The sequence below is a fragment of the Copidosoma floridanum genome, unplaced genomic scaffold (genome assembly GCF_036245765.1).
Source record: "Copidosoma floridanum isolate Cflo_tuat_1 unplaced genomic scaffold, Cflo_Japanese_pri ptg000020l, whole genome shotgun sequence".
NCBI lineage: Eukaryota > Metazoa > Arthropoda > Insecta > Hymenoptera > Encyrtidae > Copidosoma > Copidosoma floridanum.
This window is the reverse complement of record NW_028321897.1, coordinates 2,986,681-3,013,258: the sequence shown is the minus strand read 5'-3', so window position 1 is coordinate 3,013,258 and position 26,578 is coordinate 2,986,681. Positions and strand designations below refer to the sequence as shown.

Below are 26,578 nucleotides of genomic sequence, written 5' to 3'. Positions count from 1 at the left end.
GCGAACCGCGAGCGCACGTTCGGGGTCCTGAGACCAGGAGGGGCCGCTGCCCTAACGCTCCCAGCCACGTCACGCACGCCTACACACGCGCACCCTCACACGTAACCTATCGTCCCTGTCCTTTTCCCCGCCCACTACACATCTGCTCTCTACTATCGCGCCCGTTTCTTCTCGTCCCTTGGCAACCTTTCTCACCCTGTTTTTCTCTCTCTCTCTCTCACACTATCACTGTCCCTCGTTAACCTGCTCCTTATCCCTCTCAGTCCCTAGTCCCGGTCCTCTCTCTCTCTCTCTCTCTCTCTCTCGTCCTTTCTGCACACCTAGAGCGGAAAACGCGCGAACACCCCCAAGATTCGGCACTCCCGAGCATGCACCCGCGACTTCCTGTAACCTGGCTCTCTCTCTCTCTCTCTCTCTCTCTCAGTCCTCTGTATACTCCGGGACTTAGTCCCGGAGGTCTACCGGCGCTCGCGAGCCCTAGCACGACGCACAAAAAGAACGGAGGAAAAACACGCTACCTTTCGGCTCTCTGACTCGCGACAACGGCGTATGGCGTCCGGCTGGGCCTCGGGCTGCTGGTGAGTCTGTGAAGCTGACGGTGGCGGTCCTACTCCCTTTATCTCGTCTTGTAGCCGCTCTGCTTCTCGTCTTCTCTCTCTCTCTCTCTCTCGTCCTGCAGTCGCTCTGCTTTTTGTCCTGGGTCTTCTCCTCGCGGTGATGATCTCCGACGACGGGGACACAGCAGCTTCCTCTTCTCTCTCTCTATCTCTTGATCTGCCACAACTTTCTCTCGCACTTTCTCTCTCTCTCTCTCTCTCTCTCTCGCTCACAAATCTGGCTAATACGCGCGCGAAGGCTCTTGACTCGAGACTAACTCTCCGTTCCCTTGCAACTACAGCGCGTACCTCTCGACTTTTTCTTTCCTTCTTTCTCTCTCTCATACCCGAGGGCCGCCGCCGCGACCCGAACAGTCGTGCGCGCGCTCACGTGTATTCTTCTCGCCGCTGTTGCTACTGTGTCCTGTCGTCGCATCGTCCTCTTATTCTTCTTTTTCGGGAGCCAAAACAAAAGAAGAATTCCGGGAAGGTAAGTCTTTGCCGGTGATGTCATATGCGTTGCGGCAGCGAGAGCGACATGAGCCGGGAGGCTCAATTTGCCTTGTTACAAAATAACGAAAATAAAAAAAACTGTTGCAATTCTAAAGAAATTGAGTTTACGATAATTCTAGGTTACTTGACATTATCAAAAAAAAAAAAAAAAAAAATAATAATAAATACATAAATGTCAACAGTCAGCTCCATTACCTACAGTGAAGAAATAGATAGTGTTGCCTGCTGCTGACGTGCATTTTTTTGTGAAGCAATACTGCCTCACGCAATGACTTCTAAATATTAATTTAAAGAATAACAGGAAGACTTAAAACTTAGTAACCAAATCCTTAAAACATGAGGAAGAATTAAGTTATAAAAATGTTTTCAATTTTCAATAAGTACTTTCTCACCCCAATTTTTTTTTTATTAAAGTTATCGTTTTCCGTAAATTTTAGGTTATCATCGGTTATCATCGGTTTAGTTACGAAAAATTGATTTTTAATTAATTTTACGGGAAACTACAGGTCTTCAAAAGTACTTACATACTCTTTAAAATTTTTATCTCACACTATTTAGACAGATGGTGGGCTGAAAAATTATAATCGGCTATGGTTACGTCTTTGACTTCTGAGTTAGTACTGAATCACACTTATGTATATTCTTAAGTAAAATTAGATCTGATTTTAGTTTGGTGAACATGTAACATCAATGTTGTACTCTACAGTAACATTAAAAACTTTAATTTTCGTCATACTTTGCAGTACAAACAGTAATACAATGCATCAAAGCTTTTTTTTTTTCAACTCAAACAGTGTATTAAAACTTTTGTTATAGTAAAGACATGGATCAAAAAAATTATTTTAGACACTGATTTGCAACTGACTAATATAATACTAAACGAGTTTCAGTTGCTTCTTCATAGCTCTTTTGTATTCTTTGTTCGTTTTGGTAGAGATTTTCAAATCGTTCCAAAATCTACTGGCTAAGACGTACCAACATAATCCCACTTTAATTTATTTTATTGCTTTTTTACAAATAAATTTTCTATTGGCGTGTACGATGTACTGGGATTTTTTGAAGTGCCAAAATTTTTAGGTCTTACGTTTGGCTCTCTTTTTGTTTAAAGCGACCCAGGAAAAAGTAAAAAACATAGGATTTAATTTACAGTACTATAATTGTTACCTTATGTTTAATATTATATATATATATATATATATATATATATATATATATATATTGACAAACATTCAAACATAAATATCAACATACATCGTTTGATTTAAGCAAAACACAATTCTCATGAGTATCGTCATTCAGTGAGCATATTGTACCTAGCTACTTAACTAATTAATTTTTTAAGATTTTTTTGTTTATATTGTTAAATTTAAAATTGTGTAGGTTCAATTTTAAGGCATAATTGACAAATGTATTGGTACAAAAAGTTGAAATTTTAAAAATTTTAAAAAACATAGTTTTCAGTGTCATTTTCGACTGACAAAAAATGTTATAAGAAAATTAAAAAGGTGATTACAAAAAAAAACATCTTTAAATTATTATTATTTTACTTATAATTTATTCGTTAGTTGGACGTGGTTTTAGTTCTTCGTATACTAGTTATGTTCTAAATGGACTGTATTTCTTTGATTTTCTTCTTCTTTTTTTTTATGAGGAGCGAATGACTCAGGGAGCCGGGTACAGGTTGAGGAGACAAAGAAAATGTAGAAGAGATGCGGAGAGAGAACGACGAATATCGTTCCTCTGTAATAGAGCATGCACGAGACAAATGTTCAAAGTTCACTATGCTTTATTATGAAAAAAAACAAACACTCGATTTGAGTTGAGAGGTCTTCGCGAATAATTACAGTTAACAATAGAAAGGATCGCACTAACGAAGTTCATTAAATTGAATTGAACGAGGAGTATAAATCACCGTGACTGATACACAAGGTGACGAGAATTTATGGCGACTAAAGTAAAGTACGCCTATATGAGACACAACACTAGAAGCAACTGGACTGCACTGTGTGAGCGACGAGGGCGAACTGCTGTCGCTACCGCCTCTAGGCTTATTCTTACCTCTCCTGCGTGACTCACTCGAGCACTCATTGGCTAACGCTGACATTAGTTGATACGAGTGTCTCGAACACCGTGAGGCGCGTGCGCCGCACCATATCAATCCTGAACAAGTTACATCTTAATTGTATCAAATCAATCACTTAATATTATTTTGACATTCAAACACAATTTTTATTTTACTCTAAAAATTATTCATAAAAGTAAAACATTTCAATAATGGATTCACACAAACAACTTTTTTTATAAATCGTTAACATTGATGTCTTGTAATATTGAAAAAAATATTTAATACTTCCTTTTTATATTTATAAAAAACTTGACATTATACACATTTTTTCTAGTTTAAGTAGTAATTTTCTTCTACTCAAATGTTTAACACAGTATTTATCTATATACAAGTTTGTTTTTAACACATGTAAAAATATTATACGTAGTCTTAATTGACTTGCAGATGGAAATATTTTCTGAAGCTTATTGATCACTTTTCTGTCGATAAGTTTAAGTACTTCATACATATTTGAATATTTTGGGAGTAATTGCACTTTTGTATACATAGTATACATAACGTAATAGTATTGTTATCAACGATAATGATTTGTACTTATAAACGTATACTGATATGACTTTCATAGTTCTGTAAAATATTAAAATATAAAGTGTGCGTTCAAGTTATACTCGTAATGTTGTATGGTGTTATCATGTTTCTTACCGATTCGGCTATTTCGCAAAGATTTTCAGCCATAGCTGGGCCAGTTTGCTTAACCATATTGTAGAACACTCCATCTTTATTTTGAAGTAAATTGTACGGGTGATCAAATTCCTAATGAAAAATTTGATTATTATGAATTTGAACGTAAGATGTAATTAATGATTGATTAACGTTAAAAAACAAATGAAAGCACTTACCACAATTTTACCGCCATCCATTACAAGAATTTTATGACTATCCATAACTGTATTCAGACGATGCGCAATAATAAGTACAGTACAGTTTTCGAACTTCTTACGAACAGCCTTTTGGATGAGCTCGTCAGTATGTGGATCGACGTTAGCCGTGGCTTCATCCAAAACGAATATCTTGTTATTCCTAACAATGGCACGAGCTAAACATAACAGTTGTCTTTGTCCAACACTGAAATTCGAGCCACCTTCCATAACCAGCATCTGAAGACCTAAATCGGAATCGAGAAATCCCTTTAGTTCGACATCTTCTAAGGCTTGCCAAAGAACATGATCGGAATACTCCTCGAAGGGATCCAGATTTTTACGTAGAGTTCCGGTAAAGAGAACTGGTTCTTGTGGGATAATACTAATCTTCGAACGCAAGTCTTGAAGAGCTATCTTACTCGTGGCAACATCATCAATGTATATCTCTCCCGTGATATCTGCCAGTCGAAATATAGCATTTATAATGGAAGATTTACCTGCTCCAGTTCTTCCAACAATGCCAATCATTTCGTTCGATTGTACAGTGAAGTTAAGGTTGTTTAGAGCAGGTAGTTCTTGTCTATCATAAGTTAAACTGACGTCTTCAAACTTTATACACCCCTTTATGGGCCAATGATCTGGTGCTTTGTTTTCAGGTGTACGCTTTAACATTGGTTCTGGAGGAAGATGGGAGTATTCTAAGACTCTTTCAACGGATGTCATTTGACTTTCTAATTCCGTGGTTTGTCGGACACCCCATTGCAACATGCCTGACAACAATATAGTCTGCGTAACGACGAGACCTACATCTCCGGCTCTTGTCAGATCATTTATTATTAGTAAAGTGTACACTATGATGGCTATGAAAGTCATACAAAGGAGTTCGATGTACATGCCGAAAGCTCTTGAACCAGAGAAAAAAATGAACCAAGCCGAAGAATGCAGATCTTGATGATTGTCAAATTCTTTTGTTAATATGCCTTCGGCACCAAAAGCTCTAATTGTTGTCATGCCATGAATACTAGCACTCAAATGGTTTACAACGGGAGATCGAGCTGAAAATATAGAATAAATTAATGATCGTCTAATTAAAAATTTTCCGATACATAAAATACACATGATTATGAAGAACGGCATACGTACTCATTCCTTCCAATCTCTTGATGCTTCGACTAGCTTTGATGTAAAACGAGCGAAAGTAGTAAGCTATTATACCTATGAATACCGCTGGAATTACAAACCATACATCAACAATTGCGACCAGAAGATTCACAGCTATTGTATATAAGGCAATTTGGGTAACATCAACCACTGTTTGGGGTATTCGGGTATCAACAATCCCTATATCTTTAGAGAACCTGTAAGAATCGTGAAATTATAACTTTTTATTTGTAGTTAAAGCTTATTTAATTATATCTTATTTATTATAACTTATTTTTATTTATATTGGTTTGTACCTATTCATAATTCGGCCAATAGAGTTGGCGTTGAAAAAAGCCATTGTTGTATTTACAATACTATTAAACATTTGAGCATGTAAATTTCTTGATATTCTCATGCTCATGTAAAAGAATGAATAAGCTTCGAGTAGCGTGAATATCACCGTCACAACAGTAATCGAGGCATAAAAATAAATGTAATAACTTCGGCCACGTAAGGAATCGCCTTCACTTATCGATAAATTGGAGCCTTTTTCCTCTTCCCATTTCACCCAGTCATTGATAAAGTAATCTGCACCAGTTGACGCCGTTTGCGTAGCTATGGTGACTGCGCTCACTAAAATTACTAATAAAATACTTTTTGACGCACCAAAATATCGCAGGTAAGTTTTTAAATTAATTTTTCCTTGAGTTCGGCTTTCTGTTAATTCTTCTTCTTCGTCTTCCGCCATGGCCGATTTTATCAAAGTAACATTTTCTTTGGTAGGTGTCTCAACTTTATCATTAATCTCACTGGACCCGTTTTCATCCTGCAACAGGTCAAGTCCAGAATTCAATAACTCATTGTATGTCCCTTCTGCTTGAACCGTGCCATTACTTAGTACAATGATCTTGTCTACATTTTTCAAGAAATGGAATTGATGGGTTATTAAGACCACAGTTTTTTCTTTCAAGAAGGCCTTGATACAATCTTCAAAAACACCCTTGCCAACGTGGGTATCAACAGCAGATAAGGGGTCATCCAGAAGATAAATATCGGCGTTGAAATAAATTGCACGAGCGAGATTGACTCGAGCACACTGACCACCACTCAGATTGTGGCCTTTTTCTCCAACCAAAGTGTTATCTCCGTAAGGAAGTAATTGAAAGTCCCTCTTTAATTGACACACATTGATAACTTTTTCGTATCGTTGTTTATCCATGGGCTGGCCAAAAAGTATGTTTTGACGAATTGTTGATGTAAAGAGCCATGGCTCTTGACAAGAATAGGAAATTTTCCCGTTGACTTTTACATCGCCATCAATAGGACAGATTTCAGATAAAATGGTATTGAAAAGAGTTGATTTGCCAGCACCAACTTGTCCAACAATTGCCGTCAACGATCCAGGTGTTATTTCAAAAGTTACTTCTTTTAGAGCTTCGTGTTTTGATTGTAAATTCCATTTTGCAGTCACATTTTTTAAAGATATTGCGATATTTTTGTGAGCTTTCGTAACAATTTTGTCGTTGTTTATCGTCAATTTAGGCTGAATCTCCTCCGACAGCATAAAGTTTTGTATACGGTTTATCGATACCAAAGCTTCAGCGATTTCCTTTATACCTATGTATTTAAATATAATTCAATGGTAATATTTAATAATTTCCAGCTAAGAAAAACTATTTCTTTGAACTAATACTTACTCAGTGGGAATAATCGATACAAAGACGTACGTAATACATTGTAATAAGCTGTAATTAAATATACTTTTTCTGCGTCAATGTCCTTTCCAATCAAAATATACGCTAAAATTGTCACAAAAATACAAATCTTAGGAATATAACTTTCGAAAGACCAACATATTTCTGTTGACATTAAATTGTTTCTTATAGTTTTCACTTCTTTTCTGGAAGACAAAATGATGAAATAGTGATAAGTCTACGAAAAATTGGTGATACAGATAATATAAATACTAGTAATATTTACTCTCGAGCCTTATCTATGAGGAAGGAAAATGGTTTTTCCCAAGCATACATTTTAATAACTTTGACTCCACTAATAATTTCATTGGTCAATCTCAATCGCTCATCTGTTCTAAATGCAAACTTTTTTGTAAGTCGAGATATTAGTTTCCCGTAACCTCCTACATGTGTACATGAAAATTGACAAAATAAATAATGTGAAGAGAAAAACTATTACTACAGTCGATACAGTTAAAAGTACTTGCCATGAACCGGTATGAAAATCAAAAGAGTCAATATACCACCTAGTGCGGCAATATGAACTTTTCTGACTAACAGATAGGATACAAGAATAGTCTGAATAGGTGCTATCCATATGTAGTGTAATGTAAAACATGAATAGTCTAATCGGTTCACGTCATTACTTACAAGATTGATCATCTGAAACGTCATTGGTCGTTATTAAGCTGTGCGTGCAAATTTTAGTATCTTAGATTATATTAAAAATGTTTCTCACTTGTCCCACACTGGTTTCCCCTTCGGATACAACCTTTGAGATTTTCAATAGCTTTCTATAAATAAGTGAACAACATGCCACTCTTATTTTCATTCCCATGTGCATCAATCCTTGTCCCGCAGGATGCGATATAAGGCAATCCAAAAAAACGCCAACTACTATGCCAGTACCCCAAATCAATGCTGTGGATTGCTCCATCTCACTGTCTTTTTTAAAATATTTCAGCAAGTTGGCTAATATGATTGGCTGAGAGGTTCTATGACACGAAATTGGAAGTGTTACGATTGGATTATTTTTGTGAAGAAAAAAAAACATGAATTTTACCTTATACAAAATTCGAGGAACCCTAAACACAACCCAATCATCATTACATCACAGCCGAAGCATCTTACTAATACTCTAAACAAACTAGGTTTTCTTTTTGCATGTGATTTCTCGCATCTGTCCAACTCTTTTTGCCAGTACCTAGATATCTTATTACCTAGATAACGACTTGAATGTTCATGCAAAGGCGAATAAAGATCTGTTTCTTCTAGCTCCCTTCTGTATCCTGTGAGATATGTTCCAAACAGCCATCTAGAAATTTTAATTCATTTCATCAATTTTGTGGTAATCAGTCATGAAAGTTAGTTACAAGTACAATTTCCTTCCATTTTTGTAATTTTGAGTTTATGGTTTCTTATGTCATATAATGAAATTGAAATTAACATGGGTCTTTCATATTATGATTTTTAATAAATTTGAACGATTTTCATGTTATGTATGAGTCTTGGTAGTTATGGAAATATCACTTGTCATTCCAATTGGTTAAACGAAAACACTTTTATTTTACTGTAAACAAGAACATACAAATTCAGAAGTAAGATCAAATTTTCTTTAAAAAACAAATAATTGTTTCATCACAAAAAAATTTTTAACTGAATAGAACTTCACACGGGTAGATACCAATATGATTTATCAATGTACGTAGAAAAATTTAGCAATGTATATGTGTTAACACTAACAAAAAATTTTTCTATTGATTTCCATTCCATTACAGGCCACTAATCAGTTAAAAACACTACAAAAAAAGTATAACCTCCAAGTACAGGTATACAGATTCTTAAGGATAAATATAACTGAATTAAAACAAGATTCATCACTGCAAACGTTATTGGCTTAACGCGTACATAATCTTTTTTAACGTACTTGAACGTGATGGCTGATAAGAAATTGGCCCCCTGCCTCGGGTTTTTCACATCCTGTTTTTCATTTTTTTCCATGGTTAAACGCTTTCACGTGCACTTGTTTTCACCCGGTTAAATTATAACGTCCAATCCCACTTCACTGTGTACTCGGAGTAACAATTTACTTGGTTTGCTGGAAACAAACAAAATTAAATTCTTGATTAAGTTGAAACGCGTCAACACTGTGTGATAATTTATTTTCCTCGCACGCAATATTGTGCACGGGGTAACTGACGCGATAACCGGAGTTTTGGTACATTTTTTAACTATTCATAGTCACTGACTCATGACCGATTATTTCATTAACACATATTGTACAGTTAGAAAAAATTTTACAACTTAATAACGTACTCTAGCAGCATAAAAAAAATATTTGACGATAAATTCTAATTTTCACACGTGTGCTATTTCAAGCTATTGGCACTGGTCACGTAATTACTTCTTCATCACATAAGCGTTTGCTTTCCAAGGGGAAAGCCTTTTTTGACTCACGTATGATTTAAAAAGTATCCTGATAATCCATCATTACTAAAAAATTCAACGACCAGACATTTACAAGCACTGTATCGAGTAAAAAATCGCTAAGCCGCATCTGCCAGCGATGTGCGTTCATTTACCCCATGCACTAAAGTTAAAAAAAAAAAAAAAAAAAAGAGACACGTTCACTTGTACTTCACACGCTACACGTACATCCAAACTGTTCGATCAGCAACCTATCAATCAAGAGACAATCGAGATGCGTGAACACAAGCGTGACCGAACGGCTCATACTGAACGAGCACCAATCATCAGCCGCGAGACCAGGACAAAGTCGGATTTCTTCCACCCAAGAAGTAACAAAGGGAGCGCAGGTTGTGCGCTGTTTCGCGACAGAGCGAAAATCAGCAGTATAACGGTACTTAATCACAGGCACCACTGCGTGGAGTAAACTGGCCGCTGCGCGAGCCACGTGCTTATATAAACGCTTGGAAGGCCTGCCAAAGGGAAAACCGAGAGAGCGCCGAACCCGACGGTCGTCTCGCGATGTGTCAGAGTGTGTACACGCGTACACAAACGAGACAGACTCTAGACCCGATTGCTGAAAAGGAGCGACAGATGTTTCTGCTATCTGTGGCACTCGTGGGTGGCTTCTTATCGATTTGTCGATTTGCCGACTCTTTACCTTTATCTGAGAAAAATGATGATTTCTTCCTCCGATGAACGAGACTGATGGAGTGAAAAAAAAAATAAATAAATAAAAAATTAGTCCAAGAATCGCCGAAAAGGTCTTTCACACTCTCTATTGTACATATACGAAAGCAGTTCGCTTATCTCTCCGTTCTCCGAAGGGCCTTTAGAGATATTCAAGAAGCGTTCTGGTGATACCACGATAGGTAAGCTTTCGTTATACCTGGAATTTTCAGTGAAGTGACTCATGTCGTCCGTCGACTGAGAAATATCAATGTTTTGATTCAAACGCACAAGTGAATGCATCTCTTTTCCCGTCCCTCTACGTTGCAGCCCATACAAATTTCTGCACCACGGCAATGATGTACATTATTAGTCGGGTATTCCCCCGAGCGAGCTCCCGATGATGATTTCCTAAACAAAACCGACTGCGTCACGGTTTGAAAGTTTGTGTCGAGAAAACCGCGGCTGAGCTGACAAATCACTCGGACAACAACGAACAATCCATTGCACGCTGGCATTGAAACAAATACGAAAAAAAAAAAAAACAACTTTATGACTCACGCGACTGATTTGACACCTGCGCGGTTCTTGTAATTGTATTTTTATCAAGCCAGCTCGCTTCCCAGCGCAAATGTTGCGTAAATGACACTGGTGGCCATTCCAACGTGCGACAAAAATGGTCAAAGGTCCATGGAGGAGCACCAGCATCTATATCGATGCACATGCAACAACGAGCCAAGCTGTTATCAGAGTGCTGCAGAAAGAAAAAAAATGAATCTGGTGTTGTCGGTGTGCACGCGTGTAAGACTCTTTATCGAGAGTTTGCACTTGCGCTAGCAGTGTGGGAAAAAAGTGTTTCTATGCAAACGATGAGAAAAAAAAAAAACCCGAAGCAATCTCGAATGCCGCATGGTCGTGTACTTTTTGTTTACCAATATGCACTGGTGATGGGTATCATTGCGACGAGAACGTACAATATTACGTGATACACCGATAGCGATCGAATTTGAGTGCCGGCAATCGATCGAACAAGAAGTTCTTTAATAATGAGAAAATCAACTTTAAGTAGCAGTACGGAAGTACATGGAACAGTCGAACATTATGATCTCATTGTCTGGCTGTGCTGCGTAACCAGACTTTACGTATATATATACATGTGGCACCAAGAGGAGATGTACAATATTATAATAGCGCTGCTTCGGGCAGGCGTGGAAAATTTATCGAGCAAGTATATAGTTTCGATAAGCCGTATCATTTAGCGCGCGCGTTATATTTGCGGGAGTCGGTGATTTTTTCTTTTCTTTTTGTTGTCAAGCCGCAAGTTACAATCGACCGTGTTGGATGAGGTAAGTCTGATTGTATAGATTTTTCGATTAAAATTAAACGCAGCAGTAAAAATAAGCTACCTCATGTTTGTTGTATCGACACCTTAAACCGTACGCGGAAATTGTGTTTGATTATCATGAATTGTATTTAAACACACAACGTCGTGGGATTTATACTTATGACTACATTATTATCAGTTATAAGCTCGTCTGATATCAATATCCAATGTTAACGGCTTTATAGCGTATGAATATTGTAACATTACATATTACAATAATAATAATAATAATAATAAAGTATCGTGCAAAATAAGAAAGGGATATTCCATTTTATAGTTTATAGTTCAGGTTATAATCTGGAATTCATGGGAAAAAATACTTTGATTCAGTTTTTTGCATAATCTTGGGTAAACTTATCTCCTAAAAACAAATATATATGTCGCTACGTCTAAAAGTTGGTCCATAGTTATTTAAACAATTTTCTTTTAACAAATTTTGAAAATTGCTTATTATACCCCAGAAAATTTTTTAAAGAATTTTTTAAAAAAGTAAGGGGTTACAGTAAAATACTAGCCTAAAACGCTTTGGAAATGTGTTAAAGGATGGTTATAAAATATTTTCAAACTTTGATAATATCAAAATTGTTGGTTTTTCATATTGTTCGTCATGGATGAAAACAGCCATTGTCACATTTTATCGAACTTTAAAATTAATATTTTGGAAAACGTTAAATTTAGAAAAAAGTTGCTAAAGATTTTTCTTGTTTATAGTATAAATATCCTAAAAAAAATTTCTAAAACAAAATAAACAATGTACAACATTTGTTAAAAAAATTTTGTAAACAATTTTTGATCAACTTTTGGACATGGAAACATGCAAATTTGTTTTTAGGAGATAATTTTACATTAGATTACGTCCAACGTAGTTTTTATGAATTATTTGCTTTATTTTGTAAAGCACAAATTAAATAAATAACAAGAATAAAAGAAATCAGGTGACAAAATAATTGACGAATGAATACAACAATTAATAGTAACAAAAAAAAGTCATTATTTTATAAGCCAATATTACAACACGGTTTATTGTCTTTTGCAAAATATTCTTGTATTTTGATGTTTCACTTTGTGTTCACTTGGTTTACATTACGTCCTATAAAAAAGGAGGATAATTTCGAATCAAGGTCAATTTATTTGTGATGTTATTGACTTGAGCTAGAAAGTGCCAATGATTAATATGGAATTCCCGAGAAAAAATGTTTGTACAGGAAGATGTTACGTCATTTACTGGAAAATTTTTATCAAAATAAAAAATCGAAATAGCTAATCAATTAATAAAGTTCCTTTCTAGTTAAATTTATAGCTACAAAGAACAGAGAGATGGGTGATGACATAACAAGAACATGGTTTAGGTATCTGGAGAATATTCTTAAGGAGTTGCATCATAAAAAAATTTAATCACTAATTATGAATTTATGTGTTATTCAATTATTATAGTCAGTAAATTAATAAACCTTTTCAAAGTCTTCACAAATTACCCTTAGATTTTTATCTGGTACTTGATATTTAAATTCAAATTATTTTTAGAACAGGTTCATTAGTTCCTGTGTCTCAAATTCGCTAGATTGCTGTAAAAAAATCACCTGATTAACATTAAATTATGTATATATTGATCAAAGTATAACATACAATATGGTTACTGATGCAATATTTAATAAAATTAGACAATTTCGACGACGAGTCGGCTCTTATGGAAATAAGTTTAAACGTTTTAGTTGTTATCTTAGTAGGGGGATAGTCGAATACATCAATATTTCAAAGGATACTTTAGCAATTGACTGATGTTTAATATTACAGTATTATTATAAGATACAAATATTATTACCATTATTTATATTGTGTATTAATGCTAGTCCATCGAAAATCATTAAATTGTACTTCTACCAACAGAAATGAATAAAAATTCTAGTCATTGAATAAAAAAGGATTGGAACACATATCGTAAAAAATATTTTAGTAATAGTGCACTTAATAAATATTACAGCTATAATTAAATTTTTTATTTATTGAAAATATTTGCACTGTCTTCATTAAGCGTACTATTAGAAAATATTACTTATCATTAATTTGTCATTTAAATGCAAATAACGATGGCTACCACAAAATTTATAAATATTTATTAAAATTGAAGACATAATAATTAACAGTTAATGAGCAATTTTTCTTGCAATCATCCAGTAAAAACTTCGTAGTGAACAAAAAATTTTAGTTGTAATGAATTTAGAAAACTAGCTACACCCTCTGAAGTGTATACTGACAGAAAAAATCACTTGGATTTAGACACTGCGTATAAACTGTTCAGAAATCTTAAAATAATCAAGCTTTTGATCATTAATAGCTGATGTACGAATAATTTGAAACAAAAAATCAATATTTTCCGCAAAAAAATAAGATTTATGAATAGTAAGGACGAGACTTGTTTACTGTTGGTGAAAAGATTATTTAATTATCCTCGAAAGAATCAAATAAGAGGTTAAACATTTTTAAATAATGAATCCATACCGATTTTTAAACGATAAGTATTCGCTATCACCAAAGATTAAAAAGAATCACTCGAATTCGAGAAATCGATTTTTTATTTATTTCGATCTACATAAAAAGTAATGCACTCATTACTACATTTAATGCTAGGAAAGATTTCTAACGTTTAATGCTGGTACATGCATAATTATTCAATTATTTTTTTAATGATAATCTCGTACCCGCACTTGGTACGAGTTTTTTTACATCCTCGTAACTTCTATAAATCGTTTAAATTGTTTATACTTTTAATATAAATGTCTACAAGATGTTATTTTAAGATAAAAATAAAACTGATTTTTGAAGATAATGACATTGTACTTATTCAAACGAAAAATCTGATCTACAACGCTTGAAAAGAAATATCATACATAACTCATAAATGTACCTTAAACGATTTTGAAGCCGCTTAAGAGTGATTCATTTTGAGTTTTAAGTAAAATGAACTAAAAAGTCAATTGATCATATTGAAGATTGAAAAGCTGTACGTTGCTTAACGTAACTAAGTATGTATACATCGGAGAGTAACGTTTGCCTTCTAAATTCATCGTAACTATATTTTATATTATTTCTATGATGGTAGATTCTACGATTTCTGTGGTGCCGAGCTATACATAAATATATTAGGTTATTGGATAGTAGAGAACAGAAAGATTATTTTGGCGCCACAGAAATCGTAGTCATGCCAATATTGTGAAAGTGTCAAATCGTCAATTATAAACGATAAGAAAAATTCATCAACTGATAAGTTTTTATCGTTAGTCAAGGTGTCTCAAATATTAATAAACAGTTTTTACATCAGTTTTGCATTACAAAGAGTCTGCATTGCATGGCAGAGTAAAATGTATAAGACAAAAGTTGTATTGTATTATGATCCACAACTTTTCCTTTAAACACAAACGTGTAAAATGTATTTAAGGAAACCGACCAAAAGTATCCCGTTTTTGTCCCCAATTTTAATAAAAAAAATTTTTTCGAGGCACACCCTTGAAACAAGACTCATTTTACTCGTAATCCCATGTACTATGAGGAAAAAATTTTGAACACGGGTTTAAATGAGGGCGACACCCTTTTTCCGCGATTTACGTGTTAAAATTACATCTATATACATATACGATAGCTATAATAGATGTAATATTAACATGTAAATAGCGGAAAAAGGGTTTCACCCTCACTGAACCCCAAGTTTAAAATTTTTTCCTCGTAGTACATGGGATTACGAGTAAAATGAGCCCAATCTCGAAGGTGTGCCTCAAAAAAATTTTTTTCCCGACAAAAAACGGGATATTTTTTGTGGATTTCTTTATATGTTGAAACTTGAGCCAAAAAACCTGTTCTTTACGACTCTACTAACTATCTTGATAATTTACATACATACACCAAGTGACATACAACTCAGATCACATTATATTTGGTTTAAAATTTGTTTTACATCAAAAAAAGATGATTTATAAGCGGTTACACGTTTTGTTCTGACAAAAATATAAGGCCCACCAATACATTGGTCGTGCCTAATAAAGTACTCAAGACTTCACTAAAGCCACTGAAACAGAGAGTACTATTGTACTACGAAATCCAATTATTCACCCCTGTGCGGTCAAGCGATCAGTCATGTAACATTTATTGGAGAATCAGTACCGAAAAATCCCAATCCCCGAAACAACAAGCCTCTTCCCTCCATCCAAGAAAAGAAACAACAACCAAGCAAACACGCGAATCCAATTGCGTGTAAACACAAAGCTCCCACGATCGATAAGCTTTCAGTCCTTGTCGAGTATCATACGCCCATCTGGTTACCAATTTTCTCCCTTGTATACTTTCTTCTCCCCCACCATCCTGTACAGCCCCGGCCTCGCAAACAGCACCTCTCAAGCTCTGCCGTACACATTCTACAGACGTCAAGCCTTTCGCGCCAACCTGTGTCCAACCGTGAATCGAATTTGACCAACTAATGGATAGTCCGGCCGCGATACGTTAGCAAATCCACCCGCCTCCTTATCCACTTCTCCCCGACAACCACCTCCTTTCCAGGGGCGCTCGCGCGTCCATTATGTATTGTGCACTTGCGCACGGCCTTATAAGCCCATTGGCAAAGTCCCTAATTAAAGCACGGGGCTCCTGTCTCGCCCTCTATTCTCCGATGCGAAGGCTGGCTAGCCACTGGCACTGCCTCGAGTATTAGCTGAACTCGATTAGAGCTCATATCTAACTTCCTGGCTTCCGTCTCTCTCGTCTCCCCTGTCCGGCGCTCCGTGTGGGAGGGCTTTTGGCCCGTCGCCGTACACCTTCCACATCGGACGTGCAAAGTGCTTGTCATCATCTGTTACACGTTGTTGATTGCAGAAGGGTCGGCGATGGGAAACCAGGGGGCGGGGGCGTGTGCGGGCACTTGTGCCAGATGCGTCGAGATTCGCAACTGTTGCGTCTCCGAGAGCTGTTATGGAAGGGTCCGTACGTGGAAGGGAGTTGGTTCACGAGTGGGAGGCCAATTATGTACGCGCAATATTTGAGCACTGTCGTTTAATACTCATGCTGCAGATTGGTGGAGGTAAATGCTTTTACCTAGGACGTGAATACACGGTGACAGGACTTTTAGGGATATTACAAGGGGCGAGCGAAATATAAATTCTTAGAATTTTACTTGAATAAAAGAATTTCGAGTTTTTTTTTGGCGATCGTATTCTGGTAAGTCCATTTGTAAAAAGAGCAATGATTCTTTTGAAATTCGTCTCGGATGTTTGTACATGGATCATTTCACAGAGAATGCGATATTCCATGAAGCCTATGTTTGAAAATGACGGATCAATTTATTTCGAGTCGGAACATTTTTTAAACGGTGTGAACCAATTTTTCCTAAATGCATTTTTGAAATCAAGTCGAAAATTTTTTGTGCGTGGCCGTAGGTTGGAAAAACAGGCCAAAATATCATTACCACAATGCAAAGCATTTAAAAATTTCATTTTTTGCGACTTCTGGTGCCTTGGTGAAGCCTAATTTTGACACGTGAATTGCGCGCCACAAATGGTTAATTTGGCCAAGTGATTGATTTTCAGATACTTTGAATTAATCGTTTTGTACTCGGTTTTATATTCCGGAGTGTACGAGAAAACTGTCAATCTTTTTCAGATTCAAATCTAAGTATCGCTATTTGTAGTGTCATTTTAAATACAGAGAGTTTTTTGTGGTAAAATAAGTGTTTATAACCGTATAACATATCTACTCTTAAATGGATTTGAAGTTATCGATAAGAAAACTATAGTGTACGAAAGGGTCTGGGGAGCAAATGTGATAAACGAAATTTCGTTAAAAAATTTCGACTTGGGCCAAAAAAAGTACCGTTTCGGTAATGACAGGTTTGCATGAAGTACCAGCCAAAGGTCAATACTACTTTGTTTGATTTTGTTAAAGTACGAGTACTAGACAGTATTATACTACAAATGTCATACAAAATTTATGTTGGGACGAAAAAAAAAAACTTGACCGTTTTTATAATTTGATTTCAGAGCTGTTTAAGGCTACAGATTCATTAGGAAGAGTACTGTACATTACCAATGGATAAAGGCTTCAGACATTCCTTACAAAGTATGAACCCAACACATCAAACTTACCTAACATTTTAGTTTTGTTAAAATCTATTTTTAAGGAGATTTATATTACGTATCATTAAAAATAACTCACCAAGTAAGTTTAATTTTCCTAGTAATTGCATATTTAAGTTATATTGTAGGAATAAGAATTTTAAGGTTGTTTATTTTAACCTCATTAAATAAGATTTACGTAGGATGATTCCAAGGTTTTCATGATTCTTATCCGTACATAGTAACTAAGGTTTCGATTGATTATTTGATAGTCTTCAATTATAAGTAATTTATAAGGGACTTATTGGCGTTGGTAAAGGCCTATTGAACTAAATCTTGCCCTATTGCGATGTTTATAAAAAATGCTTGGATGAAAAATAAAAAAGTTCCGCTGTTTTGACTGAGCAAACTCAGCTGCAATGTCACAAGAGATTTGGCCTCTGATTAAGCGATATCTTGCCAAGTTTGTCAACACTTTTATCTGATAAGACCAGTTTTCAGCAACTTCCACTGTTTTTAAACTAGAATGAGCTTTCGAAATGGCGTTTGATGCAAAATATAATTGAGTATTGAGAAATTCATACAACAACGTCTACTTTTACGTCATCTGATTGATTGTGAATGAATCGAATAAATATCTATGAAAGCTAGCATATTTTGCGTTGTCGATGTCTCCTAACGTATTACAATCTTTTAATTTATCAATCACTAAATATAAATAAATATAATCTTTATATTACTTCAAGCACCTATCAACGTTAATTTAATCATACTTTAATTTGTATTAATAACGAAATTACACAAATGCTTATGTAAACGAGATAAACCGTATCTAACAGTATTATTACAAGAATTTTCATTGAGAAAGCAAATCGTTTAGTAAAGCGTTTCAAATAGCGATGAATTAACTTGAATCATTAATCACCACAGAGACTTATCGCTATTCTTTGGTGAAATTGAATGGACCTTAATCGTCATAAATGCAAAAAATTAATTATAACTGAAGTACAAAATTGAGTGGCATTCACATGCAACGTCCTCATACATCAAGTCTCTATAGCGAGAGAGAATACATTTATGCACGTATATTCTAGTGCTAATACAGTCAGCAGAAGGATTACCAAAGATTCCATCAGGAGTGCATCGTCTCGTGTCGTTTCCTAATTCATCACGCCACGCAACATAACTCAAAGGGGACAGAGATGTACACATGCCCCATACGTACGTATAAGTTGCTACTGAGCTAGAGCAATATCATTACACGGCTCCTCACGGGAGTTTAATTGTGTCGCGCAATTCAATTACAACTTTTAATTTCTTTGTTGGTGGCGGACTCGACGCCGATAATTTTTCTTCACGCCTCTTGCACAGCGTGAATTATCGTCAGCAGAGAGCTCAGATTCAGTACTAGATCCTATATAGGTGCAGGGATCCCGCCAGACGGGCTGGATTAGTCGATTCTTTATAATTGTCTGTCTGCTCGTTCAGCGACTTTCGATTCGTAATTCTTGGAGAGGAAAGATATCGAAAAGTTTTGAGGACCAATAATTGGCTTCATAATTAATTAATCTTTTATCTCCTGCATAAATTTATTTCTTTTGTACCTACTGAGATGGTGAGATGTCAAGTAAGAGAATTGTGAAGATTATCATAAGCGTAAATGTACTTTTTTAGATACCAACATATAGAGAAGTATTAGAAGTGCTTAATAGTCTTATCCTGCCTGGGAATAATTATCCGAAGAGGAATCATCATGTAGCTAAGGCAAATTTAGTCAACACATCATTGATTTGGAACTATCTGATTAACAAAGTGTAATAAACTTTTGATGGACACTAGAAAGGAATGAGGTTAAACTTCGGTATTATTTCAAGATAACCTCATGTTAATTAATTTTCACTGATTTTTATATGAACTTTATGAAAGTAACTCAGCACAAGTATACGTCATTTTGCTAGATGAGAATGTATATTATGATATGGCTGTGATTTTGAATGTTATATAATCTGAAATTTTTTAATGTTCAATCAACAGTAATGCCATCTTAACATTGTAATTGCTGATATTTCATTAATTTTCGTATGCGTATGCGTTTTCATAACAAAACGACGGGATTTCATAAAGTCGTCTCAATTATAAATAAACAGAAGAGTAATGAAAGCACTTGCGTACGTTGGCCGATTCCATCACCAAAGCGTTAGTAAATGAGCCACAATTTCTATAATGGTATGATATGTACAATGACAAATACAGTTATAATAAGCTATAAATGTATTTTTGTTTAAATTCTCGTATTTAAGTATCTGTCTCAGGGTGAATTTCTCTGAATTTCCATCTTCATATGTCTATTTCTCCTTATTTCTATATGTTGTCTATTTTCCCATTCACACAAAACTGTTTTGGCATTGATACCTCTTCATTTTTGTCTTTCTATGTATCCACCTCCTAATCATTAAACTGGTTTTTTTGTCTTTAAGTATATACCCTCTGATTATAGATCTTCATTTTTAAGTCCATGTGACTCAAACTACGTGCACCTGTCACTCTCGTTTTTGATAATTTTATTGATGCTACAGTTTGTTGTTACGTGCATGTCCACGATTCTTTTGCACCTACACATGCAGAAAAAGTACGAAGTTAAAAATCTTTGTCTTTTTTTCTTGACAACTCCTTTTTTTTAGCATTGTTATTCTTTTTTCACTTTTTCAACTTAGTACGTCATTTACGGTTTCAACTTTTTCATCTAAGTTTTTCTTCTTAACTTTTTTTACATGAAAGATTTTTTTATTTTTCTTTTGTAAATATGTTTCCACGTGAGATGTTTTTTTATCTCAGCCTTAGAATCCTCATTATTATGATGTATAAGTTTTTCTAATTAAATGTCCATTTTTAAGACTAGGTAAGTCTGGCTGCGCTACTTTACTAACTGACTAAAGGAATTCTTTATACTCCTTGGAGAATGATTTCTTGATTTAACCTTCCCTGTATCAATATCTTTAACCAGTCCCACTTTTACTATCTGTTTTGGTGACTGTGATTTTGTTAGTAAATACGTCTTTATCCAAGTTACAACGCCGATTAGAATAACTATTTTTATAATCTAAATATCTTTACATCCATACGTACATTTCTTTTTTCAAGAGACATTTCATAGTCTGCGATTTTATATTAATTTGTTTCTGTACTAATAGAAATAATTTTAAGAGTTATAGAGGAATTCCATTCAAAATTACTACTCTTTGCAGTAAACTGAAAGTAAGATGGAGAAATGGAAAAAATTACTGTGTGAACAATACAAATTGTCGTTTGAATGGTAAAAACTATTGTAGTTGAAACAGTTAAAATAAAAATTAACTAAATGCTAGTGATGTCGTTTGAAAGTTGTAGGTAAGAATTAAATTTAACTGTTATATTTTTTTACTATATTTTGTTACTTCGACTGTCTTAACCATAATTATTATTGTCCAAACTATCATTTTAACATAGTTAATAGTAGTAGTCTCCACTTGATGAAGATTCATTTCAATAAATAGGAAAAATAGTAAATACAGTTTTAACGTTTATTATTTTTCTTATCTATTAACGTATTGAAATTTTTCCAATTCGTTTTATGTAAATCAGAAATACGTTATAGCTGTTTAGATACACTGATTAGATATCTTCCTCAGACGTAAAAGATTACAAACTAAATTTATACTACTAAGTAAGTAATCACTAACATTCATACATGTAATTACTATGCTAACAATATTATTCTACACATAGACATTATTATTACAAGTTTTAAAGCAGAGAGTTATTTAAATCCAAGTCAGTTTAGCAAACGATCTGAATTTTTCAAACCATTAATCTCTGCTATTGTTAATAATTCGAATAATCTACCTTTAATTGAGTGATGTCAAGTTATTAAAATTATGATCAAAACTTGTGGTTGAACTCTAACAAATAAGACACATAGTGCGACTTTGTAATCATAGAGCTTTAACAAAAAAGCTAACACAAGACATTTTTATAGAAAAAAGAAAAAAAAATGGGTAAAAAATATAAATAAAGGAACAAGTCTCATTAAACAACATAGCACATATAAGATTACTGTAAACATAAAAAATAAAATGCAAGAGACTAACGTTTTAATGACAAGAGCAGACAGAGGAAAGAGCGTAGTGGCTATCGACAAAGAAAGGTGTAGTTCGAAAACATTAGAATTTTGGAATACAGATAATTTTAAGACCCTACTAATAAATCTAACTGAATAATTTCAGAAAGAAATCGTACTAGTTTATAAGGATAGCTCTTTATTGAGTCGTTTCCCATACTGTTCAGTTGTAATTATAAATCCCCAACCTTACGAGCAAAATATAGTTAATCACTCTAAAAAGCCAGTAGTTTCGTTTATAAGTACTTTATCTTTGATATATATTTTAATACAATATTTCATTCTACGTATAGTATAAATAACTCAGAAGAATTAATAGAAAAAAATTAAAATATTTAAGATTTGAATAATATTGTAGTTTCGTGATTTTATTTGATGTTAAACGTTTATTTCCTAATTTTCCAGTTAACAACATTTTAAAAATTCTGATAATACTATGATAAAAAATGGTACTAATAAATTTTTTATCAGTAATTTAAAAAAAAGGACTAAAATTTTTCATGAGTCATAAATATTTCTAATTTAATAATTGTACATGAATACAAATGAGTAATAACTTAGTATGCTGGTATGTATATGTAGATGATTTTTTTTTGTTTTTAAAGGTTTATTGAGACAAATAAAATTATTTTTAAAATTTTCTTAATAGTCTTTATTCTAAAATTGAGTTTAAATTAAAATAAAAAACAAGTACTAAAAATCTCAATTTCTTATACGTATAATAAGTACAAAACATAGTTTAGAATTTCATAACTTTATACACCTAGACACACTGATATTACTATCCAAAACAGATATATTTATCCGTATTTACATAAAATAGCAGTATTTAATAATTACATACATAAAATGTTAACAGTACTAATATCACAGTTTAATTATAACAAAGAATTAAATATTACAGAAAAAATTGTAAAAAAACGGTTATCATTAAGATTTAATTTCTACAATCATGAAAAACATTGAATTTAAAAAGCCATAAATATCGTACATCGGAAATCTATCAAATGAAAGAAATTTTATTATGTTAATACATACTTGGAAAAAATATCACAAATAAGAGCTAAATACTTCAAGAAACATAGTGTTGAAAAAGCTTTACCTCCTTTCGGGGGGTAAAGTAAAGGCTTAAAGTACTTTCAGTGCTTTTTTCACGGGTGGAAAGTACATTCTTATCCACAAACAAGAAAAATGGGTAAGTTTGTTAATTGGTGCTGCATACGATAAACGTATAAAATGGTTGAGTTTCATAAACATTTCTCAAGCACTAAATATCTTCCTTTGAAACATTTTTTGAACATTTTATTTACAAAAAATTAAAAGATGGCAATAAGGGAGTATCAACAGTTTTGGCTTTTGGTCAGGCATCCAACTTTTACCCATGGCAGTTGCCACTGGGTTTCAAATAAGGCTACACTGTACTCGCTTGCCTCTTCTAGATTTCATGTATGAGTATATAATTCACTCAATCACACGTGTATAGAAAAGTAACAACTTTATGTAGTTATACTTCTTAGTTATAAGAGGTAAGTTAGTTAATTTCTTTTATTGATGTTGCAATAGAGTTTTACATATGTAAGTATATAACGGGAGAACGTTAACATTCTGTTACATATGTAACATTAGTTTAAGTGTAAAAATACAATACCACAAAGAATACATACGGGTTTCGGTTTTCTATATAGCGCTGAACAGCTAATAAATTAGAGACAGATAACGTTTGGTTCTTATGAGTACTGAGCCTAGCCCAATGTTGCCCTCTGATGGTACTTTCTTTTGTACTGATACTCTCATCTTATTAAGCCTTTTTTCCAGAAAATGGTTGAAAAATTATTTTTTTTAACAACGATTACTTTTTTGCAGTGAGGTGGGCTTTGCCCCGCTACTCCCTACGAGGGGCTCTGCCCACTGACCCTCTACCAGAAGCTGACACCCCTAGACCCCGTACAACATTTAATGTGAACCTTTCATTAGTAACAATAAATTTTTGTTCGTATTTAAAAAATTTCCTACTTCACTGACCACCTGTTTAGTTGTGTTTATTACTTGTATTATTTCTCTCACATCTGAATAATTGATATTAATTTTTTTTTGCAAGAACATACTTTTTTTTTATGAATACTTTTAGAAAACAATAAGCCTGTATAACTTGGTTGGTAGCTAAGGAACTTTATTGGTACCACGATTTTTTATTGTTTTTCAAGAAAAATTAAACTTTCAAAATAATTTTGTTTTTATAAATTGTTTATCTAAACTAATTGATTAAATATCTGTTGAAATTGTTTATTATTCCACGAAATTTTAAGAATACTTGTTATTTATATAGAATAGTAAGCTTTTCGTACATTAAATGAACGTATTAATAAATATTTGTATGATTTTAATGCCGTAGATGATTTTTATTACTTTTTCATTAAATTAATCATTAACTGGACATTTAGTATAACCCTGATTTGCACTCTTAAAGAAAAAAGTAGGTTATGCGACTCGGGTGGAGGCCTTCACGCCCTTGAGCATACTTTTGTCCCTCGGGTGGGAATGAAAATTCCCGCTCAAAGGAGAAAAGCACTTGGCAGGCGAAAAGTGCCCCGTGGGTGGGAAATAGTACTTTCTACCCTAGTGGTGTAATAAGCTTACCTACTTTGGATATTTTTAAGTGACTGATGTGCCCTCAATAGGAAAAATAGGGATTTTTTTACACATGTGCATCCAACTTCCCTGGTGAGATGCGTATTTTTGATGAATAGTATATTACTTACCTAGGAAGGAAAAATAAAGAATGTCTCAGATTGCAGGCAATTGACCAAAGATCGGACGAAAGTTTCTACTTTCGGCGCAGTATGATGAAAAACTATTTTTTCTTTTCTTCGCCGAAAATATATTTTTCGTGATTTTAGGGAGAAAAATGGAACACCAATTCTTAGGTGAAAATCGCATTTACTGCTTATTACGAAAAATATTTTGGCATACTCGGTGATAAAATTGCTTCCCCCTCGTGCCAAAGGCGAGGGTGGCAACTATTTAAAAGATAATGAAATACTTTTCCTACAAGCATAACATGTGATTTTTTAACTTCCTGTTCTCTTGATTAAGATTTTAAACTAGTCGTATTTTGATGGATTAACCTTCAATTTAAATTAAAAAATTGTTTGGGCACAAATTTTTTTATTCAAAACTAACACTATTCAAAAATTAAAGACAATATTACGTCAACACGAAACATAGATATGTCAAGACCGAGGCTACGAGTATTTTTAGAAGCTTTTTAAAAGCCGTAAAACATTTGAAAAAATATTATCTCATCTGGATTCTCATACAAACTTTGAGTTCTCTTTCGTGTCACATGTATTTTCCCATTTGATATTTAGAAATTGTATATGTTTAAACTATACGTTTTATTTATTTGTTTTGTTTTTAATAAGTGTTTGCGAGAAATAGGTATTTCCCACATTTGATTTCATTACTCATGTGATGAGACTCGCTCTTGTTATCGATGCCGGTACCTCTGGACACTCGTGATCGTCATTCTATTAGTCTACTCATGCAGAAAACCGTCTTTCCTACACTTGTGTAAATAATCATCATTCAATACCATTCTATATTTTAAAAGGAGTAGTCAAAATTAATTTTTTTTCCCCTACATTAAATGCCAATGCATGTAATTCAAGATATCTATTAAGTTACAAAATGTCCCTTTGCCACGAAAATGAAAATAAAAACGAAACGTAAATAAAATAGAACTGTTCAGTACAGGATATACTTTTACAGTTCATTATACCGGCTCCCCCTTTTGAACATATATTTTGTAAATGTCCTTCCCAAACTCAAAACAACAAAATCTCTCTGGGTAACATGCAGGTCTCCCTCAGCTAAGTTACCCATAACATAACGCGTTCGTGTTTATTCCTTTCACCTTTAGGGCTAGCTGGCGTAGTGGGGGACGCTGCCACACGCGAGCCATGTGGAGGAAATTGAGGAGAGATTGAGGAACGAAAAGAATCCCTGAACGGAGCTACGGTGAAAACACGGCTGAGGGACGACAAAGACGAAGCAAGAAGATAAAGAGAATAAAAAGCGAATGAGAAGGACAAGTGAGGCTGGGTGTACTGTGTAAACAGAGTACATTCGACAGTCCTTTCGTAGAAGGCGGATAACGTCGTGCATACTCCTCCGCGACCTCCACGTGCGTGAACACAATCAACGATATACACGAGTCCTTGCAAATACATACACCGTCCTTGTCGTACGCTCGCGCGTTATATAGTAATGAAAAAAAAACCGTCTTCACGATAATAGACTAGTACTCAAGTCTATTCGTACTACTGCTGCAGGGCGTGTGCACTTTATCTATCCTTGAGTTGTATCCTATACAAATCTCCACCAATGCACCAAAACTCCTATCCTTGCTCATGCACACTTTGAAATTTTACATGCACGTGGCTGCACGTGTGCTTCACCCACACTAACATACTTACCCTTTCCTTCGCTACACACGTACAGACTAATCTGGCGATGGCTCAGCTGGTGCTGTTCAAGTGTTGATGCACGCGAGTGCGTTTAGTTGTTCACTTTTGTTATCTGACAGTCCTTGTTGTATTTTTTTGTGCACGTCAATGACAACACGATGAACAATGACAACAGGTTAGGGTGAAATGTTCTAACTAAGGGATTTTACGTTCCGTGTCGCGTTCGTTCGCGTTGTGAGTGCTAGTTATAGTTGAGGGTTTTCCACACGTATACAAACGTACGAGGTGAAAGTGAAACACATTATTCGCATGTATTGGTATACACACCCCTGGCTGGGAGAAACGACATCTGCGCAAGGCTCGTACACTACC

At 34.4% G+C, this 26,578-nt stretch overlaps 1 protein-coding gene across 3 annotated transcripts; it reads right to left on the bottom strand.

Annotated features, from left to right (window-relative positions):
* Positions 1-2,963: 2,963 nt before the first annotated feature.
* Positions 2,964-26,578, bottom strand: LOC106643944 (putative multidrug resistance-associated protein lethal(2)03659). 3 transcript variants are annotated; one of them, XM_014359277.3, is made up of 12 exons: positions 26,216-26,578; positions 8,898-9,068; positions 8,034-8,285; positions 7,710-7,965; positions 7,459-7,633; positions 7,218-7,374; positions 6,935-7,137; positions 5,552-6,854; positions 5,238-5,452; positions 4,074-5,149; positions 3,877-3,987; positions 2,964-3,801 (listed from the first exon to the last, which is right to left on the bottom strand). In XM_014359277.3, exons 2-12 carry the CDS (start codon positions 8,969-8,971, stop codon positions 3,769-3,771), a joined length of 3,855 nt encoding a protein of 1,284 aa, XP_014214763.2. In that variant the 5' UTR covers positions 8,972-9,068; positions 26,216-26,578; the 3' UTR covers positions 2,964-3,768. The 3 variants fall into 3 exon arrangements, with proteins under 3 accessions (XP_014214763.2, XP_089449937.1, XP_014214762.2); XM_089593811.1 differs by lacking the exon at positions 26,216-26,578 and adding an exon at positions 10,098-10,124; XM_014359276.3 differs by lacking the exon at positions 26,216-26,578 and adding an exon at positions 9,626-9,862.

Coding starts and splice junctions, on each gene's coding strand:
- LOC106643944 (XM_014359277.3), bottom strand. CDS start 8,971: ATGGAAAAAAATGAAAAACAGGATGTGAAAAACCCGAGGCAGGGGGCC. Junction 7,966..8,033: donor TTCCTCGAATTTTGTATAAG/GTAAAATTCATG, acceptor TTCGTGTCATAG/AACCTCTCAGCCAATCATAT. Junction 3,988..4,073: donor TGGATGGCGGTAAAATTGTG/GTAAGTGCTTTC, acceptor ATTTTTCATTAG/GAATTTGATCACCCGTACAA.